General features: G+C 44.9%; 1 protein-coding gene across 1 annotated transcript in view; it reads left to right on the top strand.

The window, feature by feature from the left end:
* Positions 1-5937, top strand: part of nisch (nischarin) — a 38782-nt gene extending 32845 nt beyond the window's left edge. The window contains exons 27-28 of the mRNA XM_075460054.1: positions 261-403; positions 3706-5937. Coding sequence (XP_075316169.1) covers positions 261-403; positions 3706-4033 — 471 coding nt within the window. The 3' untranslated portion in view covers positions 4034-5937. The remainder of the gene's footprint in view (positions 1-260; positions 404-3705) is intronic.
* The last annotated feature ends 15713 nt before the right edge of the window (positions 5938-21650 follow it).

The raw sequence follows: 21650 nt of genomic DNA, 5'->3' as shown, positions 1-21650 counted from the left end.
TGGTCCTATGTTTTATTAGTTTTCATTTAGTGAACTACTATATTTCATGACTGTTGATTTTGCTAAGATGGTGTGCAGCTGTAAACAGGAAAACATGTACATGAAGGAAATTTGACTTGTCATGTTACCATTGTGAAAAAATGAATAAAAATTAAGTTAAAAAAAATAAAGTGCTTAAAAAAAGGGCTACTTTTTTAGCTTTAACTGTCCCTTTAAAGCGTTTCTCGAGGCTCACGGAGCTTTTTGTTGTGGTCCTGCAGGTGCAGGTCCCCGGCCCGGGCTCGGCCTGCTCTCCTGTTCTGCAGCCCAGGACTCTGATCCTCACCAGCACCGACGTCTTCCTGCTGGACGAGGACTACGTCAGCTATCCGCTGCCGGACTTCGCCAAAGAGCCTCCCTCCAGGTGAGCCCCCCGGCCCCACCCCGCTCCTCTGCATCACAACCCACTGATGTTTATGTTAAAGCGGGATTATTCACAGCAGAGACCTTCAGATGGAGAGGAAGTGTGAAAGTTTTGCACATCATCGACGCAGACTGTGTTGTAATGCAATGAGAGAAACTCGTGTTTGTGCTCGTCTGCTGCTGGAAAAGAGGAAGAAGAGGAGACACTGAGTAGGAGGAAAGATACCGACGGAACCACAAGGAACATGAAGCCCCGAGGACGGAAACAACACAACAGCAGCAGGCGTTTAACAGCGTCCTGATCGGAGAAACGAGTAACCGCCACTTTCTTTCCTCAAAGAAGATGAATTCTGCCTTTTTTCACATTTATTTATAAGCTCACAGAGAAGGAAATCTTTGACACGTTTTTGTCAAAATATCTTTAGAAATACAGCAAAACGGCTCTTTTTTCCATGAACTTATAGTTCTATTCAAAAATCTAAATCCTCCCGCTGTCACTTCCTTTTTTTAGAAGCTGATGTGAGGAACTTATAGCTCATATGGGCAAAGTTTTACTGACGTTTTCAGGTTTGGTTTTTTTTTGTATTTATGACTTCTGCTGTATTCAATGACAAGTGGGACACTGACATTTCTAACTTCTAAATGGGGTAAACATTCAAGAATGCTGTCTAAACATTTAGGCAAAGTACAGCAGAAGCATTATTATCTCATTTCTTTCTTAATATTTAGTGAACTCTAAAGCTAGTGATAAGAATTTGTTATTCGCAAAGCAAAAGCCAGTAGAAAGCGTTTTGTCTTCCCCAGTTCCAAGGTCGTACGAATGCACTCAAGGTTTGAGTGGAGATAAAGATGGGGAGACTAGATGATTTTACTCCGAGCTGAGACTGTGACGTAGAAAACCGTTCCCTTAATTAAACGTTTTCAGATCAACGAGGCCCCGAAACAAAGCGACAGCATTGAGCTTTTTCTCCATTTTTACTGAGTATTTCTCCTCTTTAATCGGAGCTGCTCAGCTCAGTTCATGTTATTGTTATTGTCCCTCCTGCTCACCGTGGGCCGGATGAGTCTCCAGATTTCTTTAGTCTGCGGGTTGCTTTTGATTTTAATCCTGAAAAGATTTATCCAATGATATGATAACTAGGGCTGGGCAACGATTAAAATGTTTAATCTAATCAATCGCATGATTTCCCTGATTAATCACGATTAATCGCATTTGTACGCAGAATCCAAAAATTAATCCAAAAGTAGTGTATAGCTTTTAGCATTTAGCTTTATTTTAAATGTGCTGCCATATGAATGAAAGTGCCATAACATTTGTTGTGCAGACACACTTTTAACATCAGCATCTTTCTGTAGTTTTTATGTAGAAGCCTCGCTCCACTGTCTGTTTCCTTGAATGACTTGCTGCTATCAGTTGTGTGTTTTGCCTTTAAGTGATATTTTAGACTGGAACTACTACGCTGAGAAGACAATTCAACTTGGCTGTGTTTACAGATGACTTTGGTTCTGTCGACTCCGCCGTCTGGAAGAACTTTAACATGAAAATGGCCGAGTAAAAGTTCCGTACCCTTCTCCATGTTTGGTGGATCCGCCGATTACTTTCTTTTCCTGTTCCACAGCAGACAGCAGCAGACTTTTACAAAATAAAAGCCTGTGAGCTACAGACTTTTACAAAATAAAAGCCTGTGAGCTACAGACTTTTACAAAATAAAAGCCTGTGAGCTACAGACTTTTACAAAATAAAAGCCTGTGAGCAACAGACTTTTACAAAATAAAAGCCTGTGAGCAACAGCAACAGAGTGGAGCGAGGCTTCTACATAAAAACTACAGAAAGATGCTGATGTTAAAAGTGTGTTTGCACAACAAATGTTATGGCACTTTCATTCATATGGCAGCACATTTAAAATAAAGCTAAATGCTAAAAGCTATACACTACTTTTGGATTCATTTTTGGATTCTGCGTACAAATGTGATTAAAGGGATAGTTCGGGATATTTGACATGAAACTGTATGGCATCACCATAACCAGTGTCGTGCATTCAAACTGACTTACCCCCGACAGTGTCCTGTGAGCCGAGTTCTTGTCCAGTGTTGGTCAAGGCGAAAGTAGTCCGGCTTGTTTGCTGGGGTCAAGAAATTAGCGCGTTTTTCTTCCCAAAACAGTACGTGTGCTAAAGAGTGATTTATTTCATCACAAAAACCGAAGCCGGCAAAAGTCACTCCTCGTTATCACTTGGGCCCTATACTGTCTCTCATTGTGTATCATTGCGCACGTCATTCTGACCGCGAGCTGTGCGCACGAGTCGATTCACTTTGTTTACTGCTCGGGAAGATGTCTGACTACCAGAGCGACGAGGAACATATTGACTTCCGTTCAGAGCCAAGGGGGTATCTTTCTGAACCCGTTTATACTGAGGAGGAAGTTCGCCAAATGGACTTAGATCAGGCAGAAAGAGAGAGGGTGGACAGAGAAGTGATGGAAACAGAAGCTGGAGCCACTGCTGGAGCTGCGATACCCAGGGTGGCCGACAAATCCTGGTGCACTTGTTTGAAGTGCGAAGTAATGCAGACAGAGGTGGAATGTTACTGCTGCCACGAGTGGGATTTAGTTATGCCCCAGATCCAAAATCTCTCCATAGATGAGGATGTCGGCGGCCGCGGGACAGCTGCTGCCTGCATCACAAATAACGGGGACTTCCCTGCACTCCTGAATGCAGGCGTCTGAGAACTTTTTTCCATGTTCCCAAGATCAGCTGGAAGAGGCGTCCCAGACCAGCTGGACCCGATGGCCAGTTGTCTGCAGAGTAAGTGTTGAGCACTGCCAAAGAACAGAAAGACTCGTGCGCACAGCTCGCGGTCAGAATGACGTGCGCACTGATACACAATGAGAGACAGTATAGGGCCCAAGTGATAACGAGGAGTGACTTTTGCCGGCTTCGGTTTTTGTGATGAAATAAATCACTCTTTAGCACACGTACTGTTTTGGGAAGAAAAACGCGCTAATTTCTTGACCCCAGCAAACAAGCCGGACTACTTTCGCCTTGACCAACACTGGACAAGAACTCGGCTCACAGGACACTGTCGGGGGTAAGTCAGCACGACACTGGTTATGGTGATGCCATACAGATTCATGTCAAATATCCCGAACTATCCCTTTAATCGCGATTAATCAGGGAAATCATGTGATTATTTAGATTAAACATTTTAATCGTTGCACAGCCCTAGTTTTGATTTTAATCCTGAAAAGATTTATCCCATAATGTGATAACAGGTTCTAACATGGTGAATGTTTCCCGCCTGCAGGGAGCGCTATCAGCTCCGCGAGGCCCGGAGGATCCGGGACCTGGACCGAGTGCTGCTGGGCTACCAGACGTACCCTCAGGCTCTGACGCTGGTGTTTGACGACCTGCCCGGCCCCGACCTCCTCTGCCACCTCACCATGGACCACTTCGCCGCCAGCGGCGGGGAAGCCCCGCCCAGAGGGGGCGTGGCCAACAGGGGCGCGGAAGGCGAGGTGCAGTGGTGCGTGTTCGTCCCGGGAGCCGACAGCAGAGAGAGGCTGATCTCGCTGCTCGCCCGGCAGTGGGAGGCGCTCTGCAGCCGGGAGCTTCCCGTGGAGCTCACCGGCTGATTGGCTGGCGGAGGAGCGACCGTCCCACACCTGGTTAGAGACGCTTTTACAGGTGCAGTCGTCATGTGACCGACACGGCACCGACGCGCTTCAGACGTGGCGTTCAGCAGTTGCACTAAAAGGTCACGTGAAGGCATTTCTGTTTAAATAAACAACGAAGAGAGAAGCACAAAATCCAGCTGTTTACACGCCACCGCAGTCCATGAGGTCATGTGACCCGACCGGCTCCACGCGGTGCTAAAGGTTCGGCCTCGTAACGCGTATAACTCGACTGCGTAAGAACGAACCTGCGAATGTTGTTTGGGAGATGTTTTCATCAAATTTATGAAACGTGGCACGTCAGGCTTTTATTTTTATTACCTGGAAACCAAACTACAGGGAAGAAGACGCTAAATGAGTCATCTCCGTCATACGAGGGAAAAAAAACTGGTGGCCATCTTTATTCTAAAGAAGCAGAAAGAAGCTGACCGCTCGTATGAGTCATGTGACGGAGATACTTGGAAAAAAGGCAAAAACGGATGGAAAAACTTTTTGGAAATTTACGTTTCTCAACCTTTTCTAATGTACTTTAACGCGTTTGTGTGTCGTTAATAAACAAACGGGGGTAACGGCGCATCAGAGTGCGACTCTGAGGTTATCCAACAAGCACTTCTCGAAGCCTTTTGTCACACTTATTGCAGACCGGGACGTCGTGGCATCAGCTAAGGGAAACCGCCGTGGGTTCAGGACTCTGGAGCGCCGGTGCAGACGGTAAAAGCTGAAGAAATGTGCAGCAGATTCACTGTTTAAGTTTTTTTTTTTTTTTGTTGGGGAAACTTGATCATTTAGACTGACAGACGGGTGTTGCACAGCAGGGGGCGCTGCAGGCAGTCCACAGGAGTTTAACCGTTAGAAAATAAGTATTACCTTTTTAAGGAACAGGTGCACATTCATGGTAAATGATCCTCTTTTCTCCTCCAGCGACGGGTTGCAGGATCGGTCGGTTTCGTGTCCAGCTTAGCGACACGCTTAGCGTAGCTTAGCGACACGTTTAGCTTAGCTTAGTGTAGCTTAGCGTCACGTTTAGTGTAGCTTAGTGACACGCTTACCTTAGCGACACGCTTAGCGTACCTTAGCGTCACGCTTAGCGTACCTTAGCGACACGCTTAGCGTAGCTTAGCGACACGCTTAGCATAGCTTAGCAACACGTTTCGTGTGGCATAGCGACACGTTTAGTGTAGCTTAGCGACACATTTAGCTTAGCGACACATTTAGTGTAGCTTAGCAACACACTTAGTATAGCTTAGCGACACGCTTAGCTTAGCATAGCTTAACGACACGTTTAGCTTAGCATAGCTTAGCGACACGTTTAGCTTAGCGTGGCTTAGCGACACGTTTAGTGTAGCTTAGCGTAGCACGAACACTGACCGCAGGGGGAACTGCTAGCCTAAGAAACTCCAAAGTCATTTGATTTACTTGCTTTAAACCAAAAAGTTGCTTTTATGTGTTATTTATACGTTTTCAGTGCGACTCCGGTGAGGAGACGAGAGGATTTCCCCCGAACAGGAACTCACACACAGTCTGAGCATTTTATTTCTTGCACATTGTAACCGATGAAGCAGTGTTAATAATCTGTATTTGATCCTTTTATTCATAAATAACTTAATGTTGTTGTTGCTTTGGGGCAGACGGATGTTTTCCATCCAGAAGCTGAGTTTTTTTTTTTTTTTTTGTAAGTTTGTCCTGTATCACTTAGTATTATTATTGTTTTATATTTTCTTTATTTTATGTTTTTGTACATTATTATTATCGATGAACGAGGAGCCAGACCATGTCGGACACGTCCCACCCTTTCACCGCTGTGTTTCTGTTGTCTTGTTTAAAGGGCGAATGCCACTGAAATAAAGAGAAAATGAAACTTCAAACATGGAACTCCTACTTTCTTTCATGATTCATTCTTTTGAAATCAGCAGAATTTAACCACAGTTTCTCTTTAACGCTGAGGCAGCAAAAAAAAAAAAAAGCAGAAAATCAGACCACATCTGAGTCACTTCATGTTTTCCTTATTTCATTGTGTGAAAACTGGTCGTGTAAATTGTTCATGTATGTCCACTTTTGTGGAGTGAAATGGTGCATTCCCATGTAGATATATAGATAAGTACTTTATTCATCCCAATTTGGGAAATTATTGTGTTGCAACAGCGTACAGTATAAAAGATATGTAAACAATTAAAGGAAAAACAAGCAAATAGAATAAAAATAGAGAATAAACATCAGCTATAAACAAATCTACAGTATAGAATAAATGTATTCCCGACTGATGCCCATCAGGAAACACCACCCTGATCCGCCCTCTGAGGACGTCACCTGTTGCCTCCCAGCTCCTTACGCACTTATTTGTTTCCTAAATTATCTTCCCATGTGTCTCAGTACCTAACTTACTGCTCTTACTCTGCACTAGTTCTGCTCTTAGCGGTTTGGTTTTGGAAGGAAATGCACCGATTTATCTACCATTGAAGCCAAACCGTAACGGTGCAAAATGTTCTTTTGTTTAATTGTATCGCTGATGTTAAGCAGCGGTTGGCCCAAAATTTTCTCCATTTAAATGAAATTTAAATGTTGGGTATGCATCATGAGGTTACTACTCATACTCAAACTACCCAAGATGCAACGTAACGTGACGTCGCCGATCGTCATTTCCTGTCAAAACGGCAGTTTCAAGTTAGCTACAACGAGGGTAGGTTCACTTCCTGTTTTCAAAACAAAAGCACCAATTGTATCGTAATGGCTTTCCCTATGATAAAAGGCAACAGGTATTTTATTTTGTGAAAATAACCGGAAGTGCGTTGCTCACTGCGGCTAGCTTTAGCAGCGCCAAATTCGTGGGAACAAAATTGTAAACAGCCGGTATTTTGTCAGGTTTTCAACACGTTGGGGATCTAAACGACTACTTTCTCACCTGAAAATGTTTCAAATGTTGCTAAAGTTTACAGAGTTTAGAGCTTAAGAGAAATCAGCTTCAGGCCGGCTGATTTCTGCTCGGGCAGGAGCGAAATGCATTGTGGGTAAACGCTCTGCATACTGTCTGATCGATTAGTATGCAGTATGTAGTATGCAGTATGGAAATATGTAGTAGGCGGTTTCGAACACAGCCTCAGTTCAACCGTCAGAAATCTGGGATTGACCTTTGACCTTTGAGCACATTGAGTTGCCTGTGGTATGAAAGGCGCTATATAAATAAAGATTGATTGATTCATTTGATCTGAGGTCGGACAAACACATTAACAACGTCGTCGGGACTGGTTTTCTCCAGCTGCGTCTCCTGGCCAAAGTTAAAATGTGTTTAAGTGGTCATGACCTTGAGAAAGCCATCCGTGCCCTGATAAGTTGAAGGTCAGACTGTTTTAATGCTCTTTATGTGGGCGTCTCCCAGTCTTCTCTCAGCCGCCTTCAGCTGGTGCAGAACGCTGCTGCCCGTCTTTAACCAACACCAACAGACGTGTGCACATCACTCCTGTTCTGAACTCCCTCCATCGGCTTCCTGTCCTTTACAGAACTGATTTTAAACTCTTAATGTGTGTTTTTAAAGCTCTTAGCGGCCTCGCCCCGTCGTATTTATCTGAGCTTTTAACAGTCCTGGTAGAGCTCTGAGGTCAGCAGATCAGTTTCTGCTGGAAGTGCCCAGGTCAGAATACAAACCCTGGGGTGAGCGAGCCTTTTCCCAAAGCTGCCCCCAGGCTCTGGAATAAGCCCCCCGTCCAGCTGCGTCTTATTTCTGACCCGGGCCTCTTCAGATCCGGGCTAAAAACCTGCTTATTTAGGATGGCTTTAATACCCAGCAGCATGATGACACTTTTATCTTATTCAATTTTGTTGTATTTTATTGCTTTCACTGTTCTTTTATTGTTTTTATTGTTTTTACTTCTTCTTCTCTTTATTTATTAGCTGCTGTAAAGCACTTTGGTACACCGTAAGGATTTTAAGGATAGATAGATACTTTATTGATCCCGAAGGAAATTCAAGCATCCAGTAGTAGACATAATAAAGCAATAAAAATGTTTATATAATAATGAACACTTTTAAAAACAATCTAAGAGTTTAAAAAAACTGTTTAAGAATATAAAATATAAAAATATAAAGTGACCAGTGAAATTCAGAAGTGTAGAAATAAAGCACATTTACATCTACCGATGTGGAACACACTTATTGTAAGTCGCTTTGGATAAAAGCGTCTGCAGAATGTGGCAGCACCTGCTGATGGAAAACACAGCATGATGCTGCCACCACCATGCTGCTCTGTGGAGCTTTCCGGCTCCTTCAGCGTTGCCTTCGGCCTCTTTGCTGCCTCTCTGATTGATGCCCTCTTTGGACGGCCCTGCTCTGTGGGATTATCAAAGTTTCTGAGATTATTTTATAGCCCCACTTCTCCACAACTTTGTCCCTGGCCTGTTCGGAGAGCTCCTTCTTTGGTTGGTGGGGCTCAGACTCTGGAGCCTTTCAGAACAGGTTTAAGCATCCTGAGACCATCATTCAGGTGAGTTTTCTTTCTCTTAACAATCTTCTTTAAGGATTTATTTCTACTTATTCTGTTGAGTGGCAGTTAAGACTGGCAATGGATCAGAGTTAACCATATTGTGCCTTTATTTAATAATAATAATTAGGGCTGGGCAACGATTTAAAATGTTTAATCTAATTAATCACATGATTTCCCTGCTAACTAGCCTGGCTGACGCGTCCACAATCTCGATGAGATGGTGGTCTGGGAACTAGGTGTGCATTTTCTCGTATTTGAGGCGTGGTTTACGAATGCCTAGAGCCGTTTATTGGGCGCTACGAATGTCTATCAAATGGCGTCAGGTTCTTCCCATGCTGCTTTGCGCGCGATTCATAGCCAATTGTATCACTTATACCAGATGACGACAGAAATTCGACGAGGAAGAAGAAAAAAATGGAAAATAAAAGTAAACTTGCGCTCTAAGCTACTTAAATTGACAACAAAGTAGGCCTATATGCTATATTCTACATGAATTTTTATGTTGTAGAGTTGTGAATTTATTTTAAAAATGGAGAAATTGAGCAGCCTTGCTTTGTTGTCTACAGTAGTAGATCAACCCTCATCTTACTTTGAAGCTCCCAGCTCCCTGAAGTGACGTCGACGCAGCTTTAGCTGCAGAGAAGCTATCAGGCTTGTGTTGATGATAATAATAAACTCCTGGACTATGTAAAAACTTCCAAATGCATCGCTTTGTGAGTACAGACCATATTTGTGCTACTGTAGAAGTTTGGTGTCATGACATGTGATTTTAGTGTGGTAATTTTGGAGATACTGCCAGGGTCCGTTAGCGCTTGTACTAAGCTATTCGGGATAACTCAGTAACTCAGCTGATGTTCAGCCAATATCGGAAAAACTTCGGGTGGGCTACTTGGCTGGATGTCACGGTTCAAATGACCCCAGGTTGAATCTACTCCGAAACACTTTCTAAGGCTGCATTGAACGGTAACGTTGTGTCCGCTGCCATGTTGGATTAACGCTCTACAAGCTTCGGTGTAGCGCATAGACGTCATCGTCTTGCTGCCCCCCCCCCCGTTCTGTGATTGGTTCCCAAACTCTGGCAAAAATAAGGGTGGTGGTTTCCGGGCTGACTTTGCAGTGAGAATGAAATCGAGCGCATGGGAATTCCCAGGCTACTGATTAATCGCATTTGTACGCAGAATCCAAAAATATGACGGAGATGACTCATTTAGCGTCTTCTTCCCTGTAGTTTGGTTTCCAGGTAATAAAAATAAAAGCCTGACGTGCCACGTTTCATAAATTTGATGAAAACATCTCCCAAACAACATTCGCAGGTTCGTTCTTACGCAGTCGAGTTAAACGCGTTACGAGGCCGAACCTTTAGCACCGCATGGAGCCGGTCGGGTCACATGACCTCATGGACTGCGGTGGCGTGTAAACAGCTGGATTTTGGGCTTCTCGCTTCGTTTATTTAAACAGAAATGCCTTCACGTGACCTTTTAGTGCAACTGCTGAACGCCACGTCTGAAGCGCGTCGGTGCCGTGTCGGTCACATGACGACTGCACCTGTAAAAGCGTCTCTAACCAGGTGTGGGACGGTCGCTCCTCCCTCAGCCAATCAGCCGGTGAGCTCCACGGGAAGCTCCCGGCTGCAGAGCGCCTCCCACTGCCGGGCGAGCAGCGAGATCAGCCTCTCTCTGCTGTCGGCTCCCGGGACGAACACGCACCACTGCACCTCGCCTTCCGCGCCCCTGTTGGCCACGCCCCCTCTGGGCGGGGCTTCCCCCCCGCTGGCGGCGAAGTGGTCCATGGTGAGGTGGCAGAGGAGGTCGGGGCCGGGCAGGTCGTCAAACACCAGCGTCAGAGCCTGAGGGTACGTCTGGTAGCCCAGCAGCACTCGGTCCAGGTCCCGGATCCTCCGGGCCTCGCGCAGCTGATAGCGCTCCCTGCAGGCGGGAAACATTCACCATGTTAGAACCTGTTATCACGTTATGGGATAAATCTTTTCAGGATTAAAATCAAAACTAGGGCTGGGCAACGATTAAAATGTTGTAATCTAATTAATCACATGATTTCCCTGATTAATCGCGATTAATCGCATTTGTACGCAGAATCCAAAATGAATCCAAAAGTAGCGTATAGCTTTTAGCATTTAGCTTTATTTTAAATGTGCTGCCATATGAATGAAAGTGCCATAACTTTTGTTGTGCAAACACACTTTTAACATCAGCATCTTTCTGTAGTTTTTATGTAGAAGCCTCGCTCCACTGTCTGTTTCCTTGAATGACTTGCTGCTATCAGTTGTGTGTTTTGCCTTTAAGTGATATTTTAGACTGGAACTACTACGCTGAGAAGACAATTCAACTTGGCAGTGTTTACAGATGACTTTGGTTCTGTCGACTCCGCCGTCTGGAAGAACTTTAACATGAAAATGGCCGAGTAAAAGTTCCGTACCCTTCTCCATGTTTGGTGGATCCGCCGATTACTTTCTTTTCCTGTTCCACAGCAGACAGCAGCAGACTTTTACATAATAAAAGCCTGTGAGCAGCAGACTTTTACAATAATAAAAGCCTGTGAGCAGCAGACTTTTACAAAATAAAAGCCTGTGAGCAGCAGACTTTTACAAAATAAAATTAATTAAATTTTTTTTTAATAAAAAATAAAAAACTGTGTTAATGCGCAATAAAATATTTACCGGCATTAAATAATTAAAGCGATAATAACGAGTTGACTCGTCCAGCCCTAATTAATAATAATAATTACTCTTATTACTGTGTTATCTGTGGAAATCAGACATTGAGCAGATGATTTTCTGACTGGAAACTCTGAAAGTTTGACCTCTGAATTCAGGTGGAACAAACTGACGACCATCCATTTTCATTTAAGACCAAGACTGTAAGTGATTGATGGAGTTTCATGGGTTAACATCACCCGCTGCTTTGTTTTTGTCTTTTTAAGGCTTTCAGTTTAGTGTTTGGTTGTCACCGTCTCATTAGTTTTGGAGCCAGAATTTATTTGAGGCGAAACTTATATTGAAACGATGACATTTAAAGGCTGAGGTGTTACAAAGACAGCCCTTTTTAGCTCTTATCACTGCATTTTTAGGCACTTTGGTGTCGGATTCACGATCTAACCATAGATTGATCCACGTTGAAAGACTCGAACCGTTATATCTGCTTTGATTTAACTAAATCTGGACTCAACCAGTTAACTGATGGGATGTTACCACCATGAGAACTCTTGCAACTTCTCTTAAAACGACAGAATTAAGTGTACACAGGACCAAAGTGTTGTTTCCTGTGACCAAGTGTCTCGGTAATGAGACGAATCCACATCAGATTGGCGGAAATATGGGCAGAACTTCCCCGTTTGAAAGGCACCATTAGGAAACCACAGCCGAGTCTTCTGGGACCGGGTGTGATTTGCCTTCTGAGACTTTCATAATATGCATGTTTACATAAAACCACCACAACATTGGAGGTACCAGTTGTTGCAGATCAAGTGAAGATCATTTGCAGCAGTAACATTTCCTAAATAAAGTTAATATTTGTGATGAAAGGTCGACTGGCCTTCTGTAAAGCCTACAGAAATGGTCATTTTTGGCACTTAATGCAGATTTTGTGACCTCAGAAAGGACTTTAAAGAATTCACATTGTCTTGTATAGTATGGAAATAAAAGCCTTTATTTTGGACTTAACTGAAAACACATTTAAGGTATTTAAGGGTAAGTATTCAGCTTTATGAAGTATCTAAATGTCTCCCATCAGCAGTAAATCTCTTGCTCAGCAAGCTTTTGATGACTTGATGGTTCAGAAGCACAAAACAAAAAAAACCACCGTTCAAGCCATTCAGCTTCCCCTTTTTCCTGTCTGCCAGCCCTGCTCATCATGAAGTTTAGCTTATTTCCTTTTTCAGGGACACTTTTAACAGGCTGCGAGCAGAGATACTGTACCAGGAAGTGCCCGATCAGCACAACTGGACATCTGACCCCCAACTGGCTCTGTGACGGTTCCAGTGGGTCGACTGCTCGAAGGGAAAGAATGTCAGTTCAAAGCAGAAAGAAAATCTGCATACAAGCTCATGATTCAGTTGTGTAACATTTGGTCTCAGAGAGTTTGGAACCAAACAGGATTTTAGGAACAATGACAGTGATGACATGGCTTTTTTTTTTTTTTTTAACTGCTCAGGAGAATCTGCTCAACAGGTTGTTTCTTCTTCCAACGCTGCAGTGATGACTACATTTAACATTTCATTTTTTCAGAAACATTTGTTTTGTAGGATTTGTCTGTCTGTTTCAGCCATTGAATTGTTGGCTGACTGAGATTGCTGGTAAAGCTGACTGGTAACTACTTCAAACAAAAAAGATGGATAGATAAATCAAATCAAATTTATTTATAGCACATTTCATTTACAAACAATTCAAAGTGCTTCACATAAAATAAAAGCATTGCAGCAGGGAGTGGAAGAAGTATTAAAATACATAAAAGAATATAAAGAGAAACAAATAAAATAATTTAAATGAATCCAATACATAATCCAATAAATTAATATATTCATTATTTTTCATTTAAAAACTTTAAAAACTGAATTACATACTGTATGCTTTAATAGACAAATCAGTTGAGCTGACCGTCAACCCTTATTTGTTTAAGTTACTTTAGCTACTTAACTAAATTAAACCAACTGCTGTAACTAATAGCTTATCTGGATGGACAATCTGTTTCAATTAAACTAAACCAATTCATTTATACTGCTAAACTTTACTCAAACATAACTAAAAGGTATATTTGCTAAGTGCTAACAGAAGGATCCCTTTAGCTAACCCAAAAGCCAATCAGCTAACCAGTGTTTGAATCTTAGTTTAGCAGCTAACTGAGCAGTTAACCAAAATCATCTTTTTTTTCTCCATAACTAGCCAAATAATTAAGGCAAACAACAAATTGTTAGCTTAGATTCTATCCTACACCAAATGGTTTGGATAGCTAGCTTGTCTGTAGCTGTTTTCAGTGGCTAGCATGTAGCGGTCAGTTACGTGTTAGCCTGAATATACCAAAAATATAGCTACTGAAGAGTTGTTGAGATTTACAACTTTGATTCAAGTTCACAATTAAGTTTAATTTAATGGTGAGACTGTGATTTAGTTCATATTTGAGTTTAGAGGTGAAATATTCTAGTTAGCTTAACAGTTAAAACAGTTTCTGATTTAAACATTTTGGTTCAGTTTAGTTTGGGCGTTCAACTGTTCCAAAGTCAGTTAATGGTTTATTTTAACAAACAAAACAGCTATAGATTAAAGGCTATAACTTGGTTTCAATACAGCTTATTAGAGTTTACTTTAACCGCTAAATTCCGCTTCAATTAATGGAAACTCAGTAATTAGTCATTTTAGTTATTCCTTTTTTTGTACCAAACTATGGAGCTCTTAACGTTCTATCTTGTGTGTTTTGTTTGCAAAAGACAACTTGAACACACAACATAATTTTCTCGACAGCACAAACTAATTTAAAAGAAAATTTAATTTATCACGAACATTAAGGCTCTGTACTTGATTATATTTATTGATTGAGAATCTTTTGCCAAGCCCCACCTCAGCCTGGAGATGAATTATTAAGACCAATTGAACTACATTAACTTTGCGGGGGATTATTGTCAATAAAAACACTTAGCATCATGTTTACTGTTACTAACTATGATATGAACTTTATAGTTGGTCAGTTGGGGGGTATTGTGCCAAAAAGAAGTACAACTGCTGTGTAAAGCACTCCTGTCCTGAGGTGAGTTGAAAACAGATGACTTTAAATTGCGTTAATGTTCAGATAATTCCTACAAGAACAAGTCCAAATAATCAATGAACTCGGTGAGCATGGAGACAAATAGACCTGAAAACACAATCCCTGCATCTACGAATAACAACTTGGACGAATCAGTAATGCACTGATTTCACCATCACATTCTGTTCATATCAGTCCAGAAACTATTAATAAGTATCCTATCTTGTTCAGATAGATGTCAAGACCTTAAATGTTTGCTAACAGAACCCCCGAATCCCCTGACTTTGAGAAAAGTGGCTGATCCTAAGACCATCGGGCTTCTAAATGCACTATAATGCACTCTCATCACTTACACACTTTATACTTTACACATGCCTACCTCCACAGCTGTTTGCACTGCAACATGCAATATTGCACAATATTGTATTTTTATTCTATCTTATGTTTCCAGGTTAGTATAGGTCTTAATTACCGTAAAATGTATATTGTAGTACAGTGGAAACCGCTTATAGTGATCACGTTGGTCCAGAGCCAATTTGAACACTATAAGCGGTTGATTACTAAAACCGAATTTGTGTTACAGTACAGGTATTTCACTTATTTTTTTATGCAGAACATCATCTAAATGCCATTTGTATCGTTTTTCAATGAGAAAAATTAAATGAAACGGATAGCTTCAGCATTTACTGAATTTTATTATCATGCGAGTTTAATTACAGTACTGCGCAGCCCGCCGTCGTTAGCATTCATGGCTGTCTCTCGTTGCTTAATTAGACTACACAAGGTAGCCTGAGGAATGCCAAGCTTCGCCGCAGCGTCTCGTTGGCTCGTTTTTGGTAATTTGTCATACTTCTCTTGGAGACTACGTTTTTCATTCAGAGAAAATGACTTCCTTTTTCCAGCCATGATTCGCGCGCTTGCTGCCCGGTGTCAACTCGTTACGTTAGCTAGCGAGGCAGAAGCAGACGTCCAGAAAGGAATCAAGGGAGAAAAGAATAAAATAGCCACACGTAGTTTTAAAATGATTTTTGCACGTTTACATTCATAAAATGGCCAAAAATGAACATTATAAGTGGATTTCTTGATTACTATAAACAAATTATTTAAACAGCATTTGTATAGAAATGATTCTGTCCCAAGCCTTTTGATCTATATAAGAGGTTGATTACTACATCCGTGACCACTATAAGCGGTTTCCACAGTATCCATAATGCCTATTTATTGTTACTGTTTTTGTTAGAGTACTTATGTCATGACATGTTACGGCCTGTTATGTCTTGGTATTCTAGCAGGTGTACGGTGTCCTGTCCAAAGAATTTCAGTGCCCAGTCCGACTCTGGTGTTCTGTGCATCTGACAATAAAAGACTTGACTTGATCTCATCTTATTGAAGCTTCAGTGCTGTGCTGATTTAACGCAGAAATCTTCGACTTTGCTCGTGATTTGTCTCATAACACACAAAAAACATCTTATAGAGCCGGGTTTTTAACCTTTTTAGAGAGGAGGACATGGACAGGCTGTTTAGTCCCAACTCGTCATGTTCTTTCGCCACATTTAAGCGCTTTACTTTGAGACGTTGGACGATTCTTAAAACCATTTTATCTGCTTTGGTTTTGTTTGTTTGATGCAGACCAGTAATTTGTCCCCTCTGAAACAGTCGCATCTTTACCACGACCACAGGATGTGCCTTCTGACGCGGTCGCTTAAGGAATGAGAAGTTACTAAATGCATTAGTTACGGTTAGATACCCATTTGCTTCACTGGAAAAAATGCCCCTCCAAAAATCAGAAAGAAAAACAACAAATAAAAGACGTTTTTGCTTGAAATAAGCAAAAAAATCTGCCAACGGAACGAGTGAAAATCGGCTTGTCCAGATTTCTTGAAATAAAATGTGATATTTAGGACTTTTGAGGTAAAAGTGATCTTGAAATTAGCTTAAAAACCTCTTCAAATGGAAAAAAAAAAGCTTGTTTCATGTGAAATCCGACTCAAAACAATTTGTTTCAAGACATTTTCATTTAACAAGATATTCCAGATGTATTGTATTAAAACAAGTCCCTATATCTGGCTGAAATGGTGCTTGTTAGGCAGTTGTGTCTTATATTAAGTGTAATGAGATATTTTGACTAGAAATGAGACAAATATACTTGGTAAGACTTTGATTTTCTCCAGTATTTATTATATCTGAGTGGTGACACTAAACTCAATTGTATACAATATCTTTCTTTTAAAAGACATGGTTGGATGGTCAGTACCTTTAAAAACACCAGGCTGATGATGTTCTGGACCCATTTAATCTCTTTGATAAACAGCCACCAGTGAGAGACACCAGATGGACCCGACATTGATAGAGAATCCATTCTCACTTCCTTTTTTGTCTCGTCTTGTCTGTGGGGCAGTTTTCCTGCTCGCTGAGCTGATTGGAGGCATTAGCTGGGGTAGATACAGTAACTGGGACACAGGCCCGTCTCTTTCTGAGCTCCTGATTGATGTTTATGTAAAATACAGCAGAGTCAGCAGTGAGTGACGGCGTGTGCAGTAAATCCTGTCCTTCCATCTCATCTTTTCTCTATTTTTTCCTGTGTTCAGGCTCACTGTGCTGATCGAAGGCTTTTCTCCTGACGGTCATAGGTGCACGTGCTGGGACACGGGGCCCATTTTTCCTGAGTTTTCCTGGAGTCAGCAGCAGCTCACTGTGTGTGTTTGTGGAAGTCGCTGTGCAGCACTCCGTGTTCTGAAATGTTTCTTTTACCCGGAAATCTGAAGAGACTGAAAAGATAAGGACACGATACCACAAACAGGTTCTGCTGAATAGGCCATAAATGACCAGAAACTAAAGCCTCGTTTCCACTATGTAGGGGTCAGTTCAGAGCGGTGCGGGTCGGTTCAGTACGGTACGGGTCGGTTCAGTACGGTACGGGTCGGTTCAGAACGGTGCGGGTCAGTTCAGAGCGGTGCGGGTCGGTTCAGTACGGTACGGGTCGGTTCAGAACGGTGCGGGTCAGTTCAGAGCGGTGCGGGTCGGTTCAGTACGGTACGGGTCGGTTCAGTACGGTACGGGTCGGTTCAGAACGGTGCGGGTCAGTTCAGAACGGTACGGGTCGGTTCAGTACGGTACGGGTCGGTTCAGAACGGTACGGGTCGGTTCAGAACGGTACGGGTCGGTTCAGAACAGTATGGGTCGGTTCAGAACGGTACGGGTCAGTTCAGTACGGTACGGGTCGGTTCAGAACGGTACGGGTCGGTTCAGAACAGTACGGTACGGGTCGGTTCAGAACAATACAGGTCGGTTCAGAACGGTACGGGTCGGTTCAGTACGGTACGGGTCGGTTCAGAACAGTATGGGTCGGTTCAGAACGGTACGGGTCAGTTCAGTACAGTACGGGTCGGTTCAGAACGGTACGGGTCAGTTCAGAACGGTACGGTACGGGTCGGTTAAGTACGGTACGGGTCGGTTCAGTACGGTACGGGTCGGTTCAGAACAGTACGGTACGGGTCGGTTCAGAACGGTACGGGTCGGTTCAGAACGATACGGGTCGGTTAAGTACGGTACGGGTCAGTTCAGAACGGTACGGTACGGGTCGGTTCAGAACGGTACGGGTCGGTTCAGGACGGTACGGTACGGGTCGGTTCAGAACGGTACGGGTCGGTTCAGGATGGTACGGGTCGGTTCAGGACGGTACGGGTCAGTTCAGGATGGTACGGGTCGGTTCAGGACGGTACGGGTCAGTTCAGGACGGTACGGGTCGGTTCAGGACGGTACGGGTCGGCTCAGAACAGTACGGTACGGGTCGGTTCAGAACGGTACGGGTCGGTTCAGGACGGTACGGTACGGGTCGGTTCAGAACGGTATGGGTCGGTTCAGAACAGTACGGTACGGGTCGGTTCAGAACGGTATGGGTCGGTTCAGAACAGTACGGTACGGGTCGGTTCAGAACGGTGCGGGTCGGTACAGGACGGTACGGGTCAGTTCAGGATGGTACGGGTCGGTTCAGAACGATACGGGTCGGTTAAGTACGGTACGGGTCAGTTCAGAACGGTACGGTACGGGTCGGTTCAGAACGGTACGGGTCGGTTCAGGACGGTACGGTACGGGTCGGTTCAGAACGGTACGGGTCGGTTCAGGATGGTACGGGTCGGTTCAGGACGGTACGGGTCAGTTCAGGATGGTACGGGTCGGTTCAGGACGGTACGGGTCAGTTCAGGACGGTACGGGTCGGTTCAGGACGGTACGGGTCGGTTCAGAACGGTACGGTACGGGTCGGTTCAGGACGGTACGGTACGGGTCGGTTCAGAACGGTATGGGTCGGTTCAGAACAGTACGGTATGGGTCGGTTCAGAACGGTGCGGGTCGGTACAGGACGGTACGGGTCAGTTCAGGACGGTACGGGTCGGTTCAGAACAGTACTGTACGGGTCGGTTCAGAACGGTACGGGTCGGTTCAGAACGGTGCGGGTCGGTTCAGAACGGTACGGGTCGGTTCAGAACGGTACGGGTCGGTTCAGAACGGTGCGGGTCGGTTCAGAACGGTACGGGTCGGTTCAGGATGGTACGGGTCGGTTCAGAACGGTACGGGTCGGTTCAGGATGGTACGGTACGGGTCGGTTCAGGATGGTACGGGTCGGTTCAGAACGGTACGGTACGGGTCGGTTCAGAACGGTACGGGTCGGTCCAGAACGGTACGGGTCGGTTCAGGATGGTACGGGTCGGTTCAGAACGGTACGGGTCGGTTCAGGACGGTACGGGTCGGTTCAGAACGGTGCGGGTCGGTTCAGAACGGTACGGGTCGGTTCAGGACGGTACGGGTCGGTTCAGAACGGTACGGGTCGGTTCAGGATGGTACGGTACGGGTCGGTTCAGGATGGTACGGGTCGGTTCAGAACGGTACGGGTCGGTTCAGAACAGTACGGTACGGGTCGGTTCAGAACGGTACGGGTCGGTTCAGAACAGTACGGTACGGGTCGGTTCAGGACGGTACGGGTCGGTTCAGGACGGTACGGGTCGGTTCGGGACGGTACGGGTCGGTTCAGGACGGTACGGGTCGGTTCAGAACAGTACGGGTCGGTTCAGGATGGTACGGTACGGGTCGGTTCAGAACGGTACGGGTCGGTTCAGAACAGTACGGGTCGGTTCAGGATGGTACGGGTCGGTTCAGAACGGTACGGGTCGGTTCAGGATGGTACGGTACGGGTCGGTTCAGTACGGTACGGGTCGGTTCAGGATGGTACGGTACGGGTCGGTTCAGAACGGTACGGGTCGGTTCAGAACAGTACGGTACGGGTCGGTTCAGAACGGTACGGGTCGGTTCAGAACAGTACGGTACGGGTTGGTTCAGGACGGTACGGGTCGGTTCAGGATGGTACGGGTCGGTTCAGAACGGTACGGGTCGGGTCTCTTTGGGGTCAGCTTGCGTTCCCACTGTACAAAGGGAACCCTCAGGGGTGGGCGGAGCCAAAGCGTAAATGGCAAATAACAGCAAATAACCAGTGCTGGTCATCTTACTTTTAAAAAGTAATTAGTTACAGTTACTAGTTACTGCTCCCAAAAAGTAATTGAGTTTGTAACTCAGTTACCTCATTGTAAGAGTAATTAGTTACTCAGCAAAGTAACTGTGGCGTTATTTTTCATGTTCTATAACGCTGTTACGTTCTATAACATCTTTAACATCAAAGATGTTTATATTAACCGATCGAAGAATAAAAACACTATATACAGTATTGTAGAACATTTGGTATTTATTTGAACTCAATAGATTGCAGCCTGCCATGTTAGCATGTGTTAATGTGAGGTGCTTCGTAATATTCGAGTTGCTCGGGGCAGACGTGGATAAAGTCTTTTTTCCTGTGCACAGCGTGTATGTTACATAAACATTCTTACCTTTAATTTCAGTGAGCGAGAAGTAGTGCTGGTACTTCCAGTTAGAGAACGCTACCTTTGAATTTCCCTGGCTCTTTGCCATTGTCGCAGTTTTGTTGTGTTTGGCAGTCAGAGCGTGCAGCGAGACAGCGTGAGCAGGGCATGATCCGGCCACCCACCCAATCATCATCTCCCAACGTGGTCATCATCCCCCATCGTGGTCATCGTCCCCCAACGTGGTCATCATCCCCCATCGTGGTCATCGTCCCCCAACGTGGTCATCGTCCCCCAACGTGGTCATCATCTCCCAACGTGGTCATCATCCCCCAACGTGGTCATCGTCCCACAACGTGGTCATCGTCCCCCAACGTGGTCATCGTCCCACAACGTGGTCATCATCCCCCATCGTGGTCATCATCCCCCAACGTGGTCATCATCTCCCAACGTGGTCATCATCCCCCATCGTGGTCATCATCCCCCAACGTGGTCATCATCCCCCAACGTGGTCATCGTCCCCCATCGTGGTCATCGTCCCCCAACGTGGTCATCATCCCCCAACGTGGTCATCATCCCCCAACGTGGTCATCATCCCCAAACGTGGTCATCATCTCCCAACGTGGTCATCATCCCCCAACGTGGTCATCATCTCCCAACGTGGTCATCATCCCCCATCGTGGTCATCGTCCCACAACGTGGTCATCGTCCCCCATCGTGGTCATCATCCCCCAACGTGGTCATCATCCCCAAACGTGGTCATCATCCCCAAACGTGGTCATCGTCCCCCAACGTGGTCATCATCTCCCAACGTGGTCATCATCCCCCATCGTGGTCATCGTCCCCCAACGTGGTCATCGTCCCCCATCGTGGTCATCGTCTCCCAACGTGGTCATCGTCCCCAAACGTGGTCATCATCCCCCATCGTGGTCATCGTCCCCCAACGTGGTCATCATCCCCAAACGTGGTCATCATCCCCCAACGTGGTCATCATCCCCAAACGTGGTCATCGTCTCCCAACGTGGTCATCATCCCCAAACGTGGTCATCATCCCCCATCGTGGTCATCGTCCCCCATCGTGGTCATCGTCCCCCAACGTGGTCATCGTCCCCCAACGTGGTCATCGTCCCCCATCGTGGTCATCGTCTCCCAACGTGGTCATCGTCCCCAAACGTGGTCATCATCCCCCATCGTGGTCATCGTCCCCCAACGTGGTCATCATCCCCAAACGTGGTCATCGTCCCCCAACGTGGTCATCGTCCCCCAACGTGGTCATCGTCCCCAAACGTGGTCATCATCCCCCAACATGGTCATCATCCCCAAACGTGGTCATCATCCCAAACGTGGTCATCGTCCCCCAACGTGGTCATCGTCCCCCATCGTGGTCATCGTCTCCCAACGTGGTCATCGTACCCCAACGTGGTCATCATCCCCAAACGTGGTCATCATCCCAAACGTGGTCATCGTCCCCCAACGTGGTCATCATCCCCCATCGTGGTCATCAT

This window comes from Odontesthes bonariensis, chromosome 3 (assembly GCF_027942865.1).
Source record: "Odontesthes bonariensis isolate fOdoBon6 chromosome 3, fOdoBon6.hap1, whole genome shotgun sequence".
Taxonomy (NCBI): domain Eukaryota; kingdom Metazoa; phylum Chordata; class Actinopteri; order Atheriniformes; family Atherinopsidae; genus Odontesthes; species Odontesthes bonariensis.
The sequence above is the reverse complement of the archived record's forward strand: the minus strand, read 5'-3'. Positions and strand labels throughout refer to the sequence as shown.